This window comes from Alternaria ethzedia (genome assembly GCF_023757985.1).
Source record: "Alternaria ethzedia strain BMP 0044 chromosome Unknown scaffold_25, whole genome shotgun sequence".
NCBI classification, from domain to species: domain Eukaryota; kingdom Fungi; phylum Ascomycota; class Dothideomycetes; order Pleosporales; family Pleosporaceae; genus Alternaria; species Alternaria ethzedia.
The window spans coordinates 329,994-349,485 of record NW_026056218.1 but is presented as its reverse complement, the minus strand read 5'-3'; the positions used below and the strand labels follow the sequence as shown (position 1 = coordinate 349,485).

General features: G+C 52.0%; 8 protein-coding genes across 8 annotated transcripts; 4 read left to right on the top strand and 4 right to left on the bottom strand.

Moving 5' to 3' along the window:
- Window positions 1-1,807: 1,807 nt before the first annotated feature.
- On the top strand, window positions 1,808-3,390 carry J4E87_008292 (uncharacterized protein; the record flags this gene model as incomplete). The annotated part of the gene is made up of 2 exons (XM_049379883.1): window positions 1,808-2,399; window positions 2,450-3,390. 2 exons carry the CDS (start codon window positions 1,808-1,810, stop codon window positions 3,388-3,390), a joined length of 1,533 nt encoding a protein of 510 aa, XP_049230450.1.
- Window positions 3,391-4,477: 1,087 nt separating this feature from the next.
- On the top strand, window positions 4,478-6,519 carry J4E87_008291 (uncharacterized protein; the record flags this gene model as incomplete). The annotated part of the gene is made up of 2 exons (XM_049379882.1): window positions 4,478-6,399; window positions 6,447-6,519. 2 exons carry the CDS (start codon window positions 4,478-4,480, stop codon window positions 6,517-6,519), a joined length of 1,995 nt encoding a protein of 664 aa, XP_049230449.1.
- Window positions 6,520-7,172: 653 nt separating this feature from the next.
- J4E87_008290 (uncharacterized protein) lies at window positions 7,173-8,015 on the top strand (the record flags this gene model as incomplete). The annotated part of the gene is made up of 1 exon (XM_049379881.1): window positions 7,173-8,015. One exon carries the CDS (start codon window positions 7,173-7,175, stop codon window positions 8,013-8,015), a length of 843 nt encoding a protein of 280 aa, XP_049230448.1.
- Window positions 8,016-11,477: 3,462 nt separating this feature from the next.
- J4E87_008289 (uncharacterized protein) lies at window positions 11,478-13,057 on the bottom strand (the record flags this gene model as incomplete). The annotated part of the gene is made up of 4 exons (XM_049379880.1): window positions 11,478-12,260; window positions 12,308-12,449; window positions 12,497-12,936; window positions 12,986-13,057. 4 exons carry the CDS (start codon window positions 13,055-13,057, stop codon window positions 11,478-11,480), a joined length of 1,437 nt encoding a protein of 478 aa, XP_049230447.1.
- A 371-nt stretch (window positions 13,058-13,428) lies between these two features.
- Window positions 13,429-14,816, bottom strand: J4E87_008288 (uncharacterized protein; the record flags this gene model as incomplete). Its single annotated transcript, XM_049379879.1, has 7 exons — window positions 13,429-13,648; window positions 13,693-13,847; window positions 13,891-14,067; window positions 14,113-14,223; window positions 14,270-14,425; window positions 14,476-14,619; window positions 14,667-14,816. 7 exons carry the CDS (start codon window positions 14,814-14,816, stop codon window positions 13,429-13,431), a joined length of 1,113 nt encoding a protein of 370 aa, XP_049230446.1.
- Window positions 14,817-15,238: 422 nt separating this feature from the next.
- On the bottom strand, window positions 15,239-16,735 carry J4E87_008287 (uncharacterized protein; the record flags this gene model as incomplete). The annotated part of the gene is made up of 1 exon (XM_049379878.1): window positions 15,239-16,735. The coding sequence occupies one exon, from the start codon at window positions 16,733-16,735 to the stop codon at window positions 15,239-15,241; it is 1,497 nt and encodes a 498-aa protein (XP_049230445.1).
- Window positions 16,736-17,187: 452 nt separating this feature from the next.
- Window positions 17,188-17,811, top strand: J4E87_008286 (uncharacterized protein; the record flags this gene model as incomplete). The annotated part of the gene is made up of 1 exon (XM_049379877.1): window positions 17,188-17,811. The coding sequence occupies one exon, from the start codon at window positions 17,188-17,190 to the stop codon at window positions 17,809-17,811; it is 624 nt and encodes a 207-aa protein (XP_049230444.1).
- Window positions 17,812-18,119: 308 nt separating this feature from the next.
- J4E87_008285 (uncharacterized protein) lies at window positions 18,120-19,265 on the bottom strand (the record flags this gene model as incomplete). Its single annotated transcript, XM_049379876.1, has 1 exon — window positions 18,120-19,265. One exon carries the CDS (start codon window positions 19,263-19,265, stop codon window positions 18,120-18,122), a length of 1,146 nt encoding a protein of 381 aa, XP_049230443.1.
- Between the last annotated feature and the right edge of the window lie 227 nt (window positions 19,266-19,492).

Genomic DNA, 19,492 nt, shown 5'->3' with positions numbered 1-19,492 from the left:
CTGTATATGGATCAACTCAACATTCGTACCTATGTGCTCCCCGCTTCTCATGTCTTTGACATAGACTAAGCCGCGAATCACATACCGCGTCAGTTTGTGAACATCGTTACGCCCCAGTACCATCAAACGAATGATTTACAAAGCGACGAAGACACCATCGCCGTTCTGAGTTGATACAACGAGGAAGTACAGGGTTCAGGTTGTAGAACATCTTTGGAACAGGTCAGTGAGATGTCCAAGATATAAGTTCTAGCCCAGTGGCTTTCAGCAGTATACTGGGTTCAGAGATGATCAGCGCTGCTTCTCCGAATCATGTAAATATCAAGTATGGTCTTGCCAGACATGGCCGTCTCTGGGCAGTTCCATGTAGCCGCCTAGCTCATGGTTGTACCTCTCGCAATCAGCACCGGTAGTTAGACGCGAGTTGCGGATGTCGAGCTATCGCCTAGGATAAACAACCAGCTTGAAGACTATCGCTGCCGACTTACAAAGATAGTCTGCATCCGGCAATATAGGCTCCACAAAGTATATGGCTCGCCATTCCGTCGGCCTTCCAGGACTATCATATCCCCTCTGTTCGTATCCGGCGTCGACTTCATGATTGACGCCGCCGCTGATATTCTTGTTCGTCCAATCTCGCCAAAGCCAGACTAGTTGTATACTTGAGCAGATGCCCTTGGCCGATATCGTCATCGGTTGTATGCTCTACATATAAGGTGTCGTGCGCGTCGCAAAGGAGGTCGGAGAACGGTTGAAATCGAGTCGACGCTGGTGGCGGCGGTGCGGTCTTCTGTAAGGGCTTCGAGCCAAACTGGGACTCTGCACGTTCTCATATCTTCATATGCTGCACGTGTAGTCCGCGCTCGGTTCGACCTCTTTGACTACGGTAATGCTGCGCTGCTCTTAGCTCAGAACGAGGAGCGCGACTCCAAGAACCGATTTCCTCTAAAGTTTGCTGACCATGGCGCGTCGATGCGCAAGAGCCGCGACCCGTTTCCGTATCAGAGGCGCGATAAGGCCGTATAGAGGTTCTGGAGATTGTTGATTGTCTATCCATCGGTCAATGAGGGCGCGTTCGTGGTCCGGTAGGGTCGTTCCAAGCGTAGCGGGCAGGCTGATGCTCGGGCAGCGACTCCCGTTCAGCCATAGAGGGCTCTGCGATACATCCTCGCTTGTGCTTTAATGAATGCTCATCTGCGCCTGAACGCTTCTTATGGCGCGGGATGTCGAGGGTGCAGTTGTGGGATGAGCCATCGTTAACATCCCTAGGGATGGCAATGGCATCGAGCGGACCTCGGGAGCGACTGTCCGCGGCCTGTGCGCCTTGAGCTACGCCCGCCTCAGGCAGATTGCACGACACCACCTACAGTGCGTACATCATGCCTACAATGTCTTGCAATGGACGACGTTCGTAGTGGTAAATGCACACTGTGCCGCAAGGCTGCAGTTGACGGCAAAACCGGTAGTTGTCTGTGCACACGCACTGCTTGTGCGAAGCAAACACTCGTTGCGCGACCATCACCATCATTACCACGATCATGAGATCTAGGACTCATCCATCATCCGTCCATCAGACATTATACCGGCTAAAGGTGCGGGCTTCATTTGTGGTGGGAACTAGATGCGTCCGGATCACTTCCTTGTGTTGCAGGCGCGCGTTCCTGTCGTCAAATGCTAGCCTGCAGAATACAGACCACCGCGAGTTGTTCGAGTTTACCTCTGGTAGATGGATGTATACGACTTCGCATCATTTCACTCACTTAGAAATTGGCTGACATGAACATGTAGTATCAACGAGCCTTTGCGCATGGCTGAACGCCGCTTAGTCTTCAACGTCTCCGAACTCAAGAAGGTAGCTGCGAAAGCACTAAACAGACCAGCTTCAGATGTGCACGCGATAAAGAAGATCGCCGAAGGCGGTTTCAATCGCATACTCGAAGTAACGATGAATGACAGCTCGTCGGTACTCGTCCGTCCTCCATACCCATCAACCTTACCACGACGTCTGGCGGTAGCGAGTGAAGTCGCAACGCTGGACTTCCTTCACACTAGCGGAATACCTGTACCTCACGTTCTGAATTACTCGACTGGTGAAAACGCTGTCGGTGTAGAGTATATGCTGATGGAAAGACTACCGGGAAAGCCTCTCAGTGATATCTGGTCCAGCTTAGCCGAAGAGGAAAGATGTCATATTTTGCACAAAATAGTCTTGATGGAAACCAAGCTCTTCGCGAACAGGCTTCCCGCCTGTGGTAGCATATACTATCCCCGCGACTTGCCTAACGGTACCCCCCACATTGACATCCCTGAATCCGATGGCAGCTTGTGCATGGGTCCGTACGCGTCTCAGAAATGGTGGTACGGCGAACGTGGGAATCTTGATATTGACCGAGGCCCTCGTAAGTCATGTTCACTCAAATGTACATTCCGCTGATTCTCATACGTGTAGATGCTAACCCCGAGCACGTTCTTCGAAGTCATGCCGAGAAGGAGTTGGCGTGGATCTGCAAATACGGACGGCCGCGACACCCATTCTACCGCGAATACGCTGAGTCGTTTGGATACAAGAAGCAAGACCCTCAAGACCACTTTCATTCGCTAGAAGACTACATACGCCTCATACCTCACCTTATACCTGAAGACGCGACACTGCATTCGCCCACCCTCCGACATCCAGATCTTTCTCCTAATAACATCCTGATATCTGACGATCTTCAAATCACCGGGTTCATCGACTGGCAGCACTCCGAAGTTCTCCCTGCTTTCCTCGCCGCGGACATACCAGCGGCATTTGCAAACTACGCAGACGAAGAGTCTCGAAGCTTCACGGAGCCCAAACCACCGGAAAATCTTTCTACTATGGCTGGAAATGAGCGTGCTGAGGCAGAAGAACTATATCGCCGACGACACATACATTTCTGGTACCTTGGCCTCACTCAGATGCTGAACGAGCCTCATTGGCAGGCTTGTACACACGACGGAACTTTCATGACACGTCAGATATTCCACGATGCCGGCGCTCCATGGCAAGGTGACAATGCTCATCTCCAGATCGGTATCGCGGATGTTGTGGAAGAATGGCCAGTGTTTGCATCTGCCGCCGTAGACGGCACGGTTCCGCCATGCCCCATTGTCATATCCGAGCAAGAGATGCAGAGACGAGCAGATATGCGGAAGTCATTGCACGAAGGCAACATGTTTAGGGAAGAATTATGCGAGAAAATGGGTGTATCCCATAGCGGATACACATCGCACGAAGACTTTGACTTCGCGAAAGAAAAAGCAAGCAAGGCAAAGGAATGCATAGTGGACAACCTGAAAGACGACCCGGAGGAACTGGAAAGAGCCTTACTTACTTGGCCTTTTGATGACTATGACGAGAATGAATAAGGTCATTGTTCAATCATCCCCCATGTATACTATTAGCATATGAGCGTTGCAGTTTGACGACGTGAATATCACTCCACTCATGTGATCGTACACCATTCCTGAGAGACACTCGCACAAGACACGTTTGTGACATCGCAAGTTCTGTTACACGCGCTGTATCTGACAAGCGCCCGTACATGTGTGGTGGAGGTTGAAGATAGCTATGTGAGTGATGCGGTCGTGCAACTCAATTGTGGGACCACCTGGCACATCGTTGCGTACAAAGCAGTCGCGCAAGGCTTGCACATGCGATACGTTTCTGCATGTCAGTATCAAGCCCTCAGGAGGTTCGTCGTTCACACCTGCCTGAGCATGTTCAGCGCGCAGGCTTCCGATGCTGCCTGGTCTATCAGCCTTCTTTTTTGTATACGTCATCACTCCGGATCTCAGGCCACCATCATCAAGATCGCGCTTCAGGGGCACAGCCTCATCACCAAACTTCCAGTCCATCCGTCACAGCGGTCGCGCAATTCGATATAGTAGCCTGCATCAGCTGCGGTACACAGCCAAGGCGGAAAGACAGGCGTTACGCGCCAGGGGCCGATTTTGGGAACGCGTGGGACGCACACGGCAAATCTCTCACCACCCAGACCGCGCCCTCGCCCGCGCCGAACCACCCCACATCAGCCTTCAACATCATGTGCATCGGGAAGCTTTTGCCTGCTGCATCTTGCGGACGGTGCTTGGTGCCTGCTCGACTACTGGCTTGGACATGCGATTGATGATGTGCTCTGACGCCTGATTGGCCAGTCCAGGCGTAAGAAAAGAAGAAGCTGAGGCTGAGGCAGTCAACCATTGTCCAAATGTGGGCTACGGCAGGCTCGCTCCTGGTGCGTTCGCGGGACGTTGAGTCCTTCCCAGGCTCAGCTCGCGTCTGTACGGATGATGCCTTATAACAAGGCTTCGCACCGTTTGTCCGCTCATTACGACTGCATCTTGTCCGATACGACACCATCTGGATATTTCATCGAAGGTACCTTTACGGAAAGCACGGCTGGAGATATTCGAATACAGCACCTGTGGAAAGATTAACTAACTGGCTGGCAAAATGGCATACGCCGAGCGCCTGCCATTGTTGGACGAGAAGGCCGCACATGCCTATCAACTGCGGAGGGAGGATGAGACTTTCCGAAACTCGACGAAATCAGCGGAGCGAAGTCTAAGCGACATCCTACGCCATGTTGTTCTACTACCTCTTCTCTGCGGCTTCGCAGTATACGGATCCTATACCTTTTGCAGACAACATCTTATCGGGGACACTATGTTATCAGTGCCAGCACACGAAAGCTCCACTTCTTTCAACTACACATGTCTACCGGGACAGGCATGTTGGCCGACCATGAACGATTGGAACGCTTTCAATCAGAGCATCAACGGCAACCTCCGACTGACGGTACCTTGGGCCGCCCCGTGCTACTCAGATCCGTCGAGCACGCAATGTCAAGAGATCGCGAAGAACTACGGCGATGGCGTCTCACGCACGAATCACTACGGGTCGACGGAGTTTCTTGACTGGGAGAAGTGCGACACGTCGCAATGTGCACTTAACTCTTTCAATACCTCAGAGCCTGTTTCCGGTACCTGCTCGCTTGGTAGACTCTCCTCATACCATGTTAAAGCTGAGACTGGGGATGATATCAGCAAGACCTTGCACTTTGTGCGCAAGCACGGAATCCGCGTATCGATCAAGAATACTGGACACGACTACTACGGACGATCAACCGTGCCAAATTCTTTGGCGATCTGGACTCACAACATGAAGGACACCCAGTATCACGAGACGTTCCAGCCCAAAGGCTGTCAGACTCGCTATGACAACATTGGAGAGATTGGTGCCGGTGTCCAGGCCCAGGAGGCGTGGGAGGCCTTTGAACCTCATGGCATGCATGTCACTGTTGGAGCCGTCGCCTCTGTCGGCATCGCTGGTGGATATGGTCAGGGCGGCGGCCATGGGCCACTCGGTCCCAAATACGGTTTGATGGTCGACCAAGCTGTCGAGTTCGACGTTGTCACAGCCGACGGAGAACAGCGCACCATTAATGAATGCAGCGACCCGGATCTTTTCTGGGCAATGCGCGGAGGCGGAGGCGGGACCTACGCTGTGCTCACATCTTACAAGTTCCAGCTCCACCCGGCCGATCCTATCAACGTATATAGCTTCCAAGCTCGCTTTCCCGCGCCGAAGAACATTACAGAGTCGAAGGTACATCGCGACATCATCACCGGGCTTGCCGCAAACCAAACGCTATTTGCCAAGCATGGAATCGCTGGATACAATTTTGTGCTCTCAGATCGTGTCGTGTTCTTGCAGGTCCTGCCCTCTAATGACACGGAGGCGATCAAAGACATCACGTCCCAATGGCACGACTTCTTGACGAACTACTCCGGTCTCAGCATCACCGAGAATGAGTATCACTCCTTCAAGAAGTTCTCGCAGTGGCATGAGTTCACGGAAAGACCCGAGATATCTCGCAACGGACCCGTGGGTCTAGGCTTCAATGGCGCAGGGCGCTTCATCCCCAGGAGTCTCTTCAACTCGTCCCACAACATCGACCGGCTCGTCACTGCAGTCGTCACCGCCATGCAATTTTCACGTGTCAACCATGGCAGTGGAGGCGCTCAGTTCTACGCTACCGGACCAGACAATACTCCTGACAACGGTAAGACCAGCGTAAATCCCATCTGGCGAGACTCGCTATGGGAAATAGTCATGGGCCAATTTTGGACGACTGCTACACCGCCTGCGGCTCGCTCGCAAATCCAAAAGACTGTCTCTGCTACGATGGACATCTTGAAAGCCGTCACACCGAATGGTGGGTGCTACTCGAACGAAGGTGATTGGACCGAGGAGAACTGGCAACAAACATTCTTTGGGGTGCACTACGAGAGATTGCTCGCCGTGAAGAGGCGCTACGATCCAACAAATCTGTTCAACTGTTGGAAGTGTGTGGGTTGGACGGGATATGATGAGTGAGTATCATGGTCTAGATTTTGCAAACAAGAGCTAACTGCCACAGCCCAATGTACTCCTGCTATGCGCAAACTCGACAGCAGCCGAGGCCTTCCGTGCCTCTTGGACCTGTTGGATGAGCGTATCGCGTTTATCAGCGACTACTTTCATGTTTAGCAGTCAACGTCGCGCAGCCATGGCCGTCACTTTTATCTTACCCTGAAACTTTGTGGTGTCTTTCTTTCCGAATTGTCTTGCTAAACCCGTCATTGTTCTTGTTTGCATCGCAAAGCAATTTACACTATTCACATTCGGGCAAACTCCCGCATCAATCTCTCGTGTCACTTTCGGGGCCAACATGCACGTGCGGTGCGCCGACGCCCGGTGCGTTGCCCACCGCCGCAACACGATTGCAACCTGGTGAGCTTCACCGGCTCGTGAGAGAGCAACGTGTGGGGGCCGTGTGTGTTGCGACTCCGTTTGTGCTCATCTAAGGCCTTGCCATTGGCAGGCCTCTGATTGGCCGACCCCCATTTATTCACCGGCCGTCCAACGGGGCCAACGCGCCCCAACGTGGCATATAATTGTAATCCACGCTCACTTGCGCTTTCAGATCCCCGGGTGACGCAGGATCATAACAATAACAACAACAGTTTCCCCAGCGACTTTTACTCCCACACTCCTTTACCTGCTCCGACCCACATCACGCGACACTCAACTGCTTCACTACACTCACTCGAACCCGTTTCTACTTACGCCGTCAGGTCCAGAATCCGATTCAAGATCACTCACGATGCACTTCAACGTCATCGTTGCGCTTGCGCTACCGCTACTCGCCGCTGGCGCCCATCTCGGACGTCGCCGTGATCACCATCATGAGAAGGTTGATCGCCGCGCCATACAGACAGACGTTGTTTTCATCACAGAAACTATCATCAAGACCGTCACCATTGAGTCGGCTGCAAGCTCTGCGGCCTCTAGCTGCACGGTTACCACCACGGCTGCAGCGCCAGAACTGTCCATGACTGTCAAGCTCCCCGACAAGGGCATTCCTGACGACGCTTCCACTTCCACGTCTTCTGTTGCTCCTTCAGCTGCTCCTTCGTCTTCTCCAGGTGGTCCATACGCTACTCTCGATTCCATTCCGAACCAGGCCATTATCGTCAACTCATGCGACTACGATGTCTACGTTTCTTCTATCGGCAATGAAGAGACCTGCGACAATGGACCGGGTAGCGACTGCGTAACGATATCCGCTAACAGTATGTATACTGAAGCAATCCGTACCTGTCACAAGTCTGGTATCTCCCTAAAGGTCGCAAAGGCTAAGGATATGGCCCTCCCAATGCAATTCGAATACACAGTTTGGGATGACCACGTCAAGGTATCTTACGACATTTCGTATCTCGATTGTATGACCAAGAACGGGACCAACTTTGACAACTGCGCCGGCCACGAGAAAGGCATTCAAGCCGCTGCCAAGGACGGCCCAGTCTTCCAATGTGTCGCAAATGAGCCATGCGCTCAACAGGCCTACGTCGTTCCCGAATTCGGATACTTGCCTGACGCCCCAGTTGGCGGTTCGACCATCGACAAGGGCGTTGCCTTTGAGATCTGCGCCGGAAACAGATCATGAGCGACGTCGTTACGAGGAAAGAGGTTTCAAACCAAGATCACGATAACGAGATCATGACCTGACTATTTCTTTCCCGTGTCGACCCAACGAAGGGATCCGGCTATCTCTTTCACAAACATGATGGAGCAAGAGAGTGTGTGTTGTCTGACTATAACGATCTCTTTCAAACACTTTCTAACAATCTACGGCAGGCCCTGGATCACTTTTCGGGGTAGACAACTACATGGCCTCATGTTTCTTCTCTTCTTTGGTTTTCATTTCATTGTATACTCTTGACTTCAAGGCTTTTTTTATCTCCTTCTTCTTCGAACAAGGGCATACACGAGTGGCGTTGGAGGATTTTGGGATATGATGCTGGCGCATGGATGGCAGCGGATGCCGGTGGTTTCCCTTATCTGGATACTTTCACTATCAGGATAAGATAGTTTGCTTGTAAGCCTCAATCAAGAGCATAGCACAAATTCTGCCTTCCTCTTGCAATGATGTTGGTGACGTGAGGGCCCAGTGGCCGATGACATGCACGCGACGCTCAGACATCCCAGGGTCCTATGCGCAGCTTCGCCACAACGTGGTACCCATGCACCGCCAACCATGGTTGGCTCCAACTTCCGTACAGCGTCCGGCGGCGTAGACACCACGATGATTACCGCTCGATATTGTTACATCATTACCTGCATGCGCTCGACCCGAAGTCATCGCCGTACTCAAGCATACCACGACTAGATAAACCCACGATGTAGGATGGGGATGTTTACTGACCCATACACTACTCACGATGGATTACTCACTTCTTCAGTCATGCACTGCGCTGTCATGAATATCCTCTTTTCTTATGTCAATATCTTCTTCTCTTCGCATTCTTCTTCTTTCATACACTTCTACCCTCTTAATACGACCATCGCCGCTGTAAAGCTTCTCGTAATACCAACATCTTCATCGAAACGGCCTCTCCAAAGCGACGCATAGCGCACCCAACTTCACACTACTGAAGCACGGTTGAATATCGCTGTGCCACAAACCAACACCCACGAGATTCCAACATGGCCGTACTACGCGCATGCTCGCCCATCGCAACGGCCTTATTAGCTCTCCTTCTCTTGCCGAGACCCGTCACAGCAGTGCCGCACAACCACGGGCACAAACACGTGCACCGGCATGTCTCGCCAGCCAACGATCTCATTACTCTGGGTCCTGAGTCGCTGGCACGCCGAGACACACCTGTCAAGCTAGGCGACCAGGAACGCATGGACGAGACCACGGTCGCAAAAATGGCTGCAGGTTGTTTCAGCGGCAACTGGCCTCTCGATGAAAGCGTCCCCTTGCCTATCGTGGGACCAGGCGATCAACTCAACATCTTCACTAGACCAGAGAGCAAACCCAATACACTCACCATGTACAATTACTGCCCGTACGATCTCTACTTTGAACACTGGAACGCGGGCGGACCGTTCGAAGACAAGGGCGGTTCCAAACTAGCAGCCGGTGCATCCGTCTCGCGCGGTCTCACAGGTACTGTGATCAAAGTTTTCAAGTCGAAACCACTATTATGGCCTTTTCTCATCGAGTACAGCGGTCAATATGACATGAGCTTGATACACTGCCTTGGCACGACTGACGGAACTCCCCTGGTTCACAAGGAGCATTCAACTCAGACAATTATCAAGGATACGAGTCGTTGCCCTGGACACGAAGCGGGACTACATCTCAGTCAACCAGAAGGGCGTACTTTCCAGTGTGAGGCAGGTCTTTGGTGCGATGACCAGGCTTACTTGTACGAAGTGAGTTATTAATTTGGATTGGGTGTAATTCCAGTGCTTTTGCAGCTAACGAATGACATCAGGAAGGACTGTGCAAACCGATTCGACCCAATTCGCCATATGACAGGAGCAAGGGAATTTCGATGGAGTTTTGCGCTAAGATGAAGCCTTAGTGTTTCGTCAGCTCTGTGCGGACATGTATTCCCAATATCTCACATGTTGTGGCGCCTGTCAATCGTTTTGGGTATGGGTTCTGTCTGGCTTATTGGCTGAAGAGTCGCGTATCCCTCATTCAGACGTGCCTTCGCTCTCCTGTCGATACATAATGGAATGTAGTCTTTACTAATCCGTTCTTGCACCCCATTCGTGGTCAGCGCTAAACACCGTGAAGTCTACATCAACGCTACTTCCTCTTACTTGCTTGTTTTTGGCACATTGTAGGCTGCACGCTGCAGACTTGTTCAGCGTTGTCCTTGTATGAGCAGCTCACTCTTTCCATCGACCTGATCAGCCCAGCCGACTTCTTAAAAACCTCCTCAGCGTTCCCACAGCTCCATCAAGCAACGTCTGCTTACAAGAATCCGATTCGACGTGCTGGAACAGGCTCGACAGCTTTGGCATTGTCGCACCGCAAGTCGGACACCTGAAGGGACTGGCATGACACTGCGCATGGCCGTAGTCAAGGAGATCATCATAACAGCAGTAGTCGGATATAAGATAGGGCCATTTGTGGCATTGAGTTGCAAGCATGTTCAGATCGGTATGATCGATGTCACCGCAGGTGCCGCGTTCAAGATGGATGATCTGTGATGGTGAGTAGCGAATTGGCGTGAGTATGGGTAGGAAACATACCATGCCGCCATAGGTCTTAAACATATTGCTACATTCATAACACTTATACTGTGGCATACGATGCGAGATCCGGTGCTGCGTTTTCTCAGCACACCACACCTATTCAGATGAAGCTTCGCGGCCTACTTGATGGAGCTGGCTTGGCGTATCGAAGTGCCGCTCGCAATATGAACACACGTTACATTCGTCAAGATGTTCGTAGTACTCGTCGCAATCATATTCCCAGTGTCCTCCGTTTCCGTTGCCGCAGCCTTTGCACACAGTGCGGCAATTCGTTTGACGGCAATGCGTGAGCAAGTCCTGCCAAGTAGCGCCGTCATATTCGCATTCTGAACACTTGTGGTGGTTCGGGGAGTCGCGTTCGTGTTGAATGAGTGCGCCGTATAAACCAAAGGTACGCTGGCAGCGCTCGCACTCACTGCTTGTTGTCAGTGCATGATGAATTCGCAGAGTGATTACCTACAAGCTCCATACCATGATTGACGGATGGATGCCAGATCCTCGCCGCTGTGGCGATTGTGTGCTTGATATGTGTTTGAGCTCAGCTATTGCATTCGAAGTGAGGATTATATGCATGCCGGTAATCACGGAAATTCCCGACGCTCGGATGCTCGCCGGTGGGGTATACAGCGTGTCCTCTGCATCTAATACAGCTCGGGCAACTACCACCAGTCAACAATACAGAGAAATGTGGAGTGAAATGCTATGGTAGTTGCTTATTTTCTCACTAAGAAGAACATGCCAGAAATGATAAAAGCATTAGCCCGGGCATGCGGTAGGAAGAAGTCGTACGCGTGGTTGGAAGCGACAGCACATTCCTACACTGAAGATCTAGTTAGGCATAGCCTCAGCTCTATGAACTCCATTCCTTGAACGCCTTCTGCTTTTGCCTGCTATTCCACTGCAGAGTCCTCGAGATACTATCGATCCAATCCGTTCTCCTCTTGTTCAGTGGCAGCACGCTGGGGAACGGGAAGCGACTTGCGCTAATCGTAACGTAGTCGCCAGGCTTGAGTTCGACCCTTTCTCTGCCGTCAAAGCTGGCCCAAGAACTTGTTCTCGCGTCGTATGGTACACCGCACCGGAGTACGATGGTATCGGGAAGGATGATAGGTCTGAACGAGAGCGTATGTGCGCAGATGGCGGTAACGAGGACCACAGGGTTGTCGGGGTGGCAGAGCGATCCACCTGCCGCAAGGTTGTACGCAGTCGAGCCCGTAGGCGTAGACACGCAAATACCGTCAGCCTGCACAGTCGTGAAATGCTCGTCGTCTCCGAACAGCTCGATAGACGACATTGTAGGGTTTGGGCCCCGGTCTACGACCACCTCGTTCAAGATGTTATGTGTACCATCGGAGTAGTGGGTATGGTGGTCGTCGATTTCCTCCCCGATCAGTTCTTCGACCAGATCGCGGCCCTCGCCGTCCCGTTGTTGGGATCGCATGACGGTAGCTTCGAAGCGGAGACGCAGGCTGACGGTGATACCGTCCGCGAAGGCGGTAGATAGGGATTGCGGGTATAGTTCGAAATCGAATTTGGTGAGGAAGCCGAGCGAGCCTAGTGAGAAGGAAATCGTTGGAGGTACGATGCGCTGGAAGAGCCATGACGCATACAAGACTGTGCCGTCACCACCCAGCTGTGTTGTCGTTAGCCTTGAAGACTCCGCAGTATGACATGTCTTACCGCGAGGACAATGTCAAAGGTTTGTGGCTTTTGAGCGCACATCTCGTTGGTCCAGAATTTGAGCCGCCCTTGAAACCCCTCGTTCTCCAACAGCCCAGCAGCGTCGAAGATCTTGTTGTCCTCCAGCGTCTGCTCGACGTAGCTATGTCTCGTTAATCGTGTCTGTTGCTAGGCAAAACTAGCACATACACCGTATGCTCCGAGCTCTTCCGCAGAAGCCAGTCGGTCACCTCGCGCGAGTTCTTGATCAAGGCCTCGTCGTGCGCTTTGCCGAGGATGAAGATGTTCTTCACATGCAGCTTCAGCCTGATCTGTGACAGCTTCTTGGACAGCTCACGTATTCCAAATGCCATATCTGACAGCTCCTTCTTGGTCAACAGCCGCGAATGTTGCGTCTGCTCCGAGCGCGCCGAGGCTGGGTCTTTGTCGACGCGCCGTTCCTGCGCGAGGCCTTCGTGCGATTGGGAGTGATCTTGTACGGGCAAGCCATCGTGCTTTTCGAGCAGGGAGTGTACGATACACGCGGTGGTACGGCGACCGTTCTCGGGGCGGGACGTCATCTTGCCAGAGGGTGGGGGAGCGAGCGAGGCTTTGCGACGATGGCCGCTATATCCGCCTTCGAAGACGACCTGCGATTATTGGTCAGCGCATGGAGGATGGGTGCAGTGGAGTAGGTACTTCTAGCGCATCGTCATGGCTGGTCACCTTGGTGATATTCTTGGTGTCTTGGTCTCCAAGCTCGCTCTCCATGAGGAAGTTAGCTTCAACGCGTCGTTATGACGTTTGGGGGGTGCATAGGTACCTCGATTGCTTCCTGAACGCCTGGGCTCAGCTGATCGAAATAACTCGTCGCCATGGCTGAAGTGCGCAAATAGTCCTGCGATTGAAAGGGCCAAGAGACACGGCTGCCCTTTTGTAGCCTCGCTGTAGCGCGTGCGTAATGTCGAAGGTCGACAGTACTGCGGTTCTCGGCCCACTTTCCGAGGGGCAGGCTCGCCCGGCCCCGCTTGCTTCCAATCATGTCCGCGCAACGCCGATGAGATCAGCCGCCGGCGTCCTTACTCATGCCTTTTGCTCAACCACCATCATTTTCGTGGTGGTAGTTTTGCTGACAAAGGATGCTACAGCGGAACTTCCACTGATTCTAGCACTTCCTCGATGACATCCTCAACCGTGACACCTTCAAGGACAGCCTTGACTGCCTCGAGCGAGCTGCCCCATTGCATGCTGCGCTCGTTCTCTGGTGCAGTAATGACGATGCGATGTGGGTATATCTTGCGAGCAGCAAGGGCGATCATGGACGGTGAAATGTAATCGAGGCCGTGAAGTGGGGCGAGCGTACTACTGCCGTCAGTACCATCTTGATGAGATTGTGGACCACTCACTGTGCCAGCGTGTTGAAGTGTCTTGTGGCCAACGCAGAGATGCCTCCTGCAACTGCCCGATGCAGTCGCATGAACACGATAATGTTGTACAAATAGGCTCTTACTTCAGAGCTGATCCTGACTTGCGACACCAGCTTCGTCAAGGTCTCGAGGTCCTGTTCATATTAGTACAGAGCAGGTATACTACAGTCGACATACATCAGGTAGGAATAATGCTTGTTGCGGCTTATGCTTTCCCGGTTGGAATGGCGGCGTGCGAACTACGGATGACATTGATGCGCCGTCGTCTGATGCATGATTCTTCTCATGTAGCTCTTCAAGATTTGGTAGTCCATCGTCTGCTTGATGCTTGTGTGAGATGAAGAACTGATCATTCTGTAGCATTGTTAGAGTTTGCATCTGGATTGTGGGTAGACCTACCAGATGCATGGTTAATCGCGGTGTATCTGAAGCATTCAAAGCGATGAATAGGAACGGTTTTGGAGCCGCGTGTACTGCTGTCCTCGTGAAGTTCCGCTTGCCTCGTATTAGCTGTCTATCATTAGTTATGCTCGAGCAGAAAAGACGGTGGATGCACCTCCAAGGCCTGAATCTGAACCTGCGGGTTCGCCCTGTTGAGGTTTCTTGCGATAACAATGTTCGCGATGCGTTGGTTGTCCAATGGACTGAACGGTTTGGATGACCTCGATGTATGTCCGCCAGGCTTCCCAGGTGATACTGAGATGGACGAAAACTGGCTAGACGTTAGTCGCTGGCAAATTAGTCTAAACGAGCATAAGCTACCTCTCCTCTACCACGCCCAGACTTGCTGCCGAAGTAGTCGTTCTCTTCTCCTCTCACGAGGATTCCGCTTCCGAAGTCGTCCAACGTGGTATGCTCGGTGCATTCCAGTACAGCCCATGTAAGTCCGAAAACATTGGTAGCGGCCTATTTTTATCAGTATGCAAGGCATGTCAAAGTGGAGTGCAACTCACGAGCTTCAGTTCCTCCAGCACGTCACGGGTCAGTTGCCTTTCCGCTTCGATGATGCAATGTTGATCCGCGACCAAGCAGATGAGAACGGCAAGCTCCAGATCGCTGAGCGACTGCACTTTTTCTGTGATGCGATCTTCCGAAGCTTCCATAGCCGATAAGATCTGGGGAGGCTTTCTTCGTTCTTGTGGAAGTTCTAGAAGCCTGTAAGAAGTCTGGCGACGAAAGTGCTTGGACGCGATGGCTGCTTCCAAAGTCGCGTTCGGTGACTTCGGGAGCGAACAGGGATGCGATACAGCTAGACCAAGAAACGACTAGACTCGAATCCCCTGGAAGTCGCGCCCGGGCGGGCTGCATCTCGAGGTCTGCGCAAGAGCAACTTCAAAGCGACAGCTAAGCGTATGCGCACAACACTACATATGCATGTCTGAACGAGTTTCCAATGTTGTTGTCTCTTGATATCACACTATACAAGCTCGTGAAGAGTTACGACGTTGCCAGACAGCAAACCCATATGATGCGCCTACCCCAATCTCTACCAATCTCCCGCAACACGTAGCTTTCGCTCCAGAGCTTAGCCAGACTTCTTCCGAGCGCTTCCAGTATCTTCTTTCGGGATGCCGACGAGACGAAGGCTCTTCCAGGTGGTCGACGGGATAGTTTGGGGTACCGCTGGAGAGCTCAGGGCAGGGAAAGCTTCCGCTGCCACACGAACTTTGGGAAGCCCTCCAGGTGTATTGACGGATGGTTGTAGTACGTCACCATCAACTGCTTTCTCGTTGACAGCAGCTTGCTCCTTCTTGCGCGCGCCCTCGGGCCTGCTCTTCACGTTCGATCCGCGAGAAGACTGCTGCGTGGGAGCGGGCTTCAACTTTTCCAGCTGCTTCTCGGCTTCTCGAATCTTTACCTCGAGCGCCTCCTTCCTGCCAACTGATTCATTCATCTCCGCAGTCGCATTCTCGAGAGCGGTCTGCCAGATGGCTACGAGGCCGTCTAGATGCTGAAGCTCCGCGGCTTGTCGATCGGACGCTGTCGTCGGTGAGACGTCTGGATGTGTAATCGCAAGTAGGTCAATTTGGCGTTGCTCAGTGTTGGGCTTGTGTTCTTCGGGTAGTGGTTCGTGTTCCTTCTTCAACTCGTCGTGATCTGCGTGGAGTACCGCATTCTCTGTTTGGAGAGCTTGGATGTCGTTGCTGAGTTGGTCGTAGCCTTGTTGCACAGCCTTTGCCTCGTCATCTCGTTCCTTATACTTCTGTTCCCACTCTAGCTTCGCTTGCTTGAGCAGCGCTTTCTCCCGGCTTTCTTGCAAAGCTCTTGCTTCCAAAGCTTCCTTCTCCTCAAGAACCTTAGCGTAACGGGAAGCTTTAGCCTCTGCTTTGCCCAGACGATCGGCGAGTTTGACTTTCTCGTCACGTACGCGTTCTTCAACCCGCTGTTGTAGGTCTCTCTTGGACTCTTTCTTGATCTCTTCATACTCCTGTCTCCAGGCTTTTTCGTTCTTGGCGATGGTGGCCTTATCCTTTGCTACCTCTCGTGCTGTTTCTTCTCTTTCGCTCAGTAGTCCTTGGATCATAGCGGCAGATGCTGATCCCAATTCGCTGAGTTCGTTTCTCGCTTCTTTCAACTTCTGTTGAAGAACCTTCTCTGCTTCAGTCGACGCATTTTCAATGATCGCCTCCAGCAATAACAACACCCTTTCCGCGATCCCGTCTCTTGTGTCGTAAGCCATAGTGTCCCATTGCTTCCGTATGTCCATGAACTCATGGAAATCTCGTTCGGATTCGTTCTTCAGGTGTTGTCTGAAAGCTGTGTCATGAACCATTTCCGGCATAAGATGGCCTAAATCATCCAGTTGCTCCAATTGCATTTTCGAGCGTGCCTTGTGAGCACTGGCTGTTGTTATGGCGTTGGCCGCATCGTTGAACTTGTTAGGTAGCGCAATAAGAATGTTCTTCAGATTGCTGAGTTCCGCGGAGATCTTTCCGTCCGTTTTTTGCTCGAGATCGTCAAAGTGGACTTCATACTTCCCGAAAGGCGCACGCGGCTGATCCATAGAGGGCCAAACGCTCATGTTGACCTTCTAGCTCGCGAATAGTCTGCTGAGGACTCGGAGGATTGGTGTGAGTTGTTGCGGGGGTATTCAAGGCTGGCGAGACACGTAGTTAGATTCGTCTGTGACCGGGCGATCCTATGGAGGTGGGAGCTGAGCGCGTTTGATGATGTGTCAGGCGGGAGGGCGCAGTCGCGAGAAGTTAAGGTTGGTTCCAGCGGGGTTTGTTGTAGAACAACGCAATCAGGCAACACGAGATCAAAGCTCTGACCTTTCAGGAACAGGATAAGTAGAATTGGTACGTGCATCTATAGAGGTGGAGCTCAAGACTTGTGTCACATGTTAAGACACCATTACCTTCATTGATATCAACGTCACTAGCGCTGGACATTTCTTACTAAGATAAAATTCAAGCACGTCACACCAACCCTACATCTGCTTATGACCCGCAGCTATATTACGATCTATCAGCGATGTTGCCTTCCTCGGAAAGTCTGGACACAAAGACGACCAGATCTTCACAAGGTACAGTAGCAAGACTTGAACGTTTTAGTTCCCAACCCATCGCTACACCGTCTCTTAATGATGAGCAACATGACACCGTCAAGCCCGATGACCACTACCCTACCACTGCAATTTCTCAGGTCAGTCCATATGCGTCTCAATCTAGCAGCGAACTGACCGACATCAAGACCGACACAGACTGCGCATTTTGCACTTCCATTGGCCGTATACTCAATTGTTGCCAAGATCGAATGAACCCGCGCTCATGTCCTCAATGCGCGAAACTCGGTCAACACTTCACTCGAAAGGATACGAAGCACAATGAAGAGGTAGGTGCTTTGCGCGACAAAGTGCGGGAGCTGGAAGAGGAGACACCGGAGCAGAGGTTCAACAGGCTGAGCGTTGAGAAGAACACGAAGATTGATGGACTGAAAGCCGAGGTCGAGAAGATCAACAAGGAAGACGAGTCACTGAAAGCGGAGAGCGATGAGTTGGAGAAGAAGCTGAAGGTACTCGAGGCAGACATAAAGAAGTTACAGCCAGCGGTGGAGTTCACGATCAAGCAGAAGAAGACGAAAGGGAAGAAGAAGTAAACTTTTGGTGTTTACAATGGCGTCATGTTGCTAAAACTAGATATGAAAAGCGCTCTATGGCATGTACATAGCGATTTGGCACTTAACCTACCCCCTTCGGTGCGGCTTTGTAGTCTCTCCGCTAATCAAACAATTTACACCGATACCAACAACCCAAGGCTGAAACCTCCCAGTATCCGCATGCACAGGCTAAGGTACATCGTATAATGTTACCTGTTCAGAGTTCCCCAGACGTCGTCGAGCTTGTTCAAGCTTGGCGTCCAGCGATGCAACCTCTGCTTTCTTCTTATCCATTCAATTTAGCCTGGCTAGGTCTTTGCAGGTCTCTCCGTGGTCTCCTTGGACGTCTTGAGATCTGCGTTCTCTTTCTCTAACCTCGCAATCTGCTGCTCAAGCTCCTGAATTCTCGCTGCGGGGTCCAATACCTGCTTCAAAGCAGTGATAAGCCGGTGGTCCAGTGTCTTGGCTTCATACCGGGCGGTGTCGAGACGACTCTTGGTTATACTCAGAGTCTCATGCGTGAAGAGCTTGTCGATGCGCAGATCGGAGATTTCTTTGTCCTTCAACTTAGAGAGTTGAGCAAGCTTCAAGTCGAATTGTTCCTTTAGTTCAGCAATCAGTGTTTGCAGTGGCGCGTAAACCGTCTTCATGACCTCGTAGCACAATTTCTCGGCGTCGCGTTCTTGGGTCCGCAACGCCGCCTCCTCATCGTGCAGCTGAATGGTCAGCTCCATGAAGGCGGCCTCAGAAGCTCCCTCATGTTCTTTAACATCGAGCTGTGCTTTTTGTAGCTTAGCAATTTGTTGGCTGATGCTCTCGACAGCGGTCTTGACCTCAGCAATCGCTTCGCCAGCACGTTGGCCGTCGGAAACAAGGAGAGCTATTGCATCATGCATTCTTCGCAAACACACATAAATTGCGACAAAAGGCGTCTCCTTTTTGTCTAGCTCCAAGCTTGTTTTGACCCACTCCAGGAAATCGTCTTGTGTTGTGGCCTCATGCGTCGCGTCCTCTGTTGATGGAGTAGTCGCGGATGGTATCGCTGCAGATACAGGATTGTCCGGACTGAACAGCCCGCAGACTGCGGATAGCCACTCTTGCGTACTCTCCATATGCCCTTGACCAAGGGGACTTCCCGCTGGACTTCCGGCAGAGTCATGCTTGCTGGAAACGCCCTGAACACCGGAGAGGCCGTTGTCATCTGGCCTTTGGGAGTGGAAACCACCCTCATCAGCTGATGTAGGCGCCATGGATTCCTCGGTCTGGCCTTCGGCTGGTGGGTGGGGAGAGGACGGGAGGAAGCGGGATCCCTGAGAATTGTTTTGGGAGTTGTGATCTGTGCACGTTTGCTCCGAAGCAGTCTCAGTATCGACTGGTGAGCTGCCATCTGACTTTTCAGGGTTTTGCAATTCGTCTTGATCGGCTTTCTCATCAGTTTGGGACGTGCTGGACATGATGGGGTTTGAGACTGATCCGGTCGCGTTTTGTAGGTGTTTGGTCGTCCGACGTGCGTTGTACTGATGGAATGATGATATGGTCGTACCTTTGGGGCGGTCTATCAGGCAGGCGATTGTTGTTCCCGGAAGTCGGTCAGGTTTTGGAAAGCAGTGCAAGTGTCAGGGTTAGGCGGGAGTAGCGATGGAAGTTGTTGGTGCTTGTTTGTTCTATGTCATAACGGGAA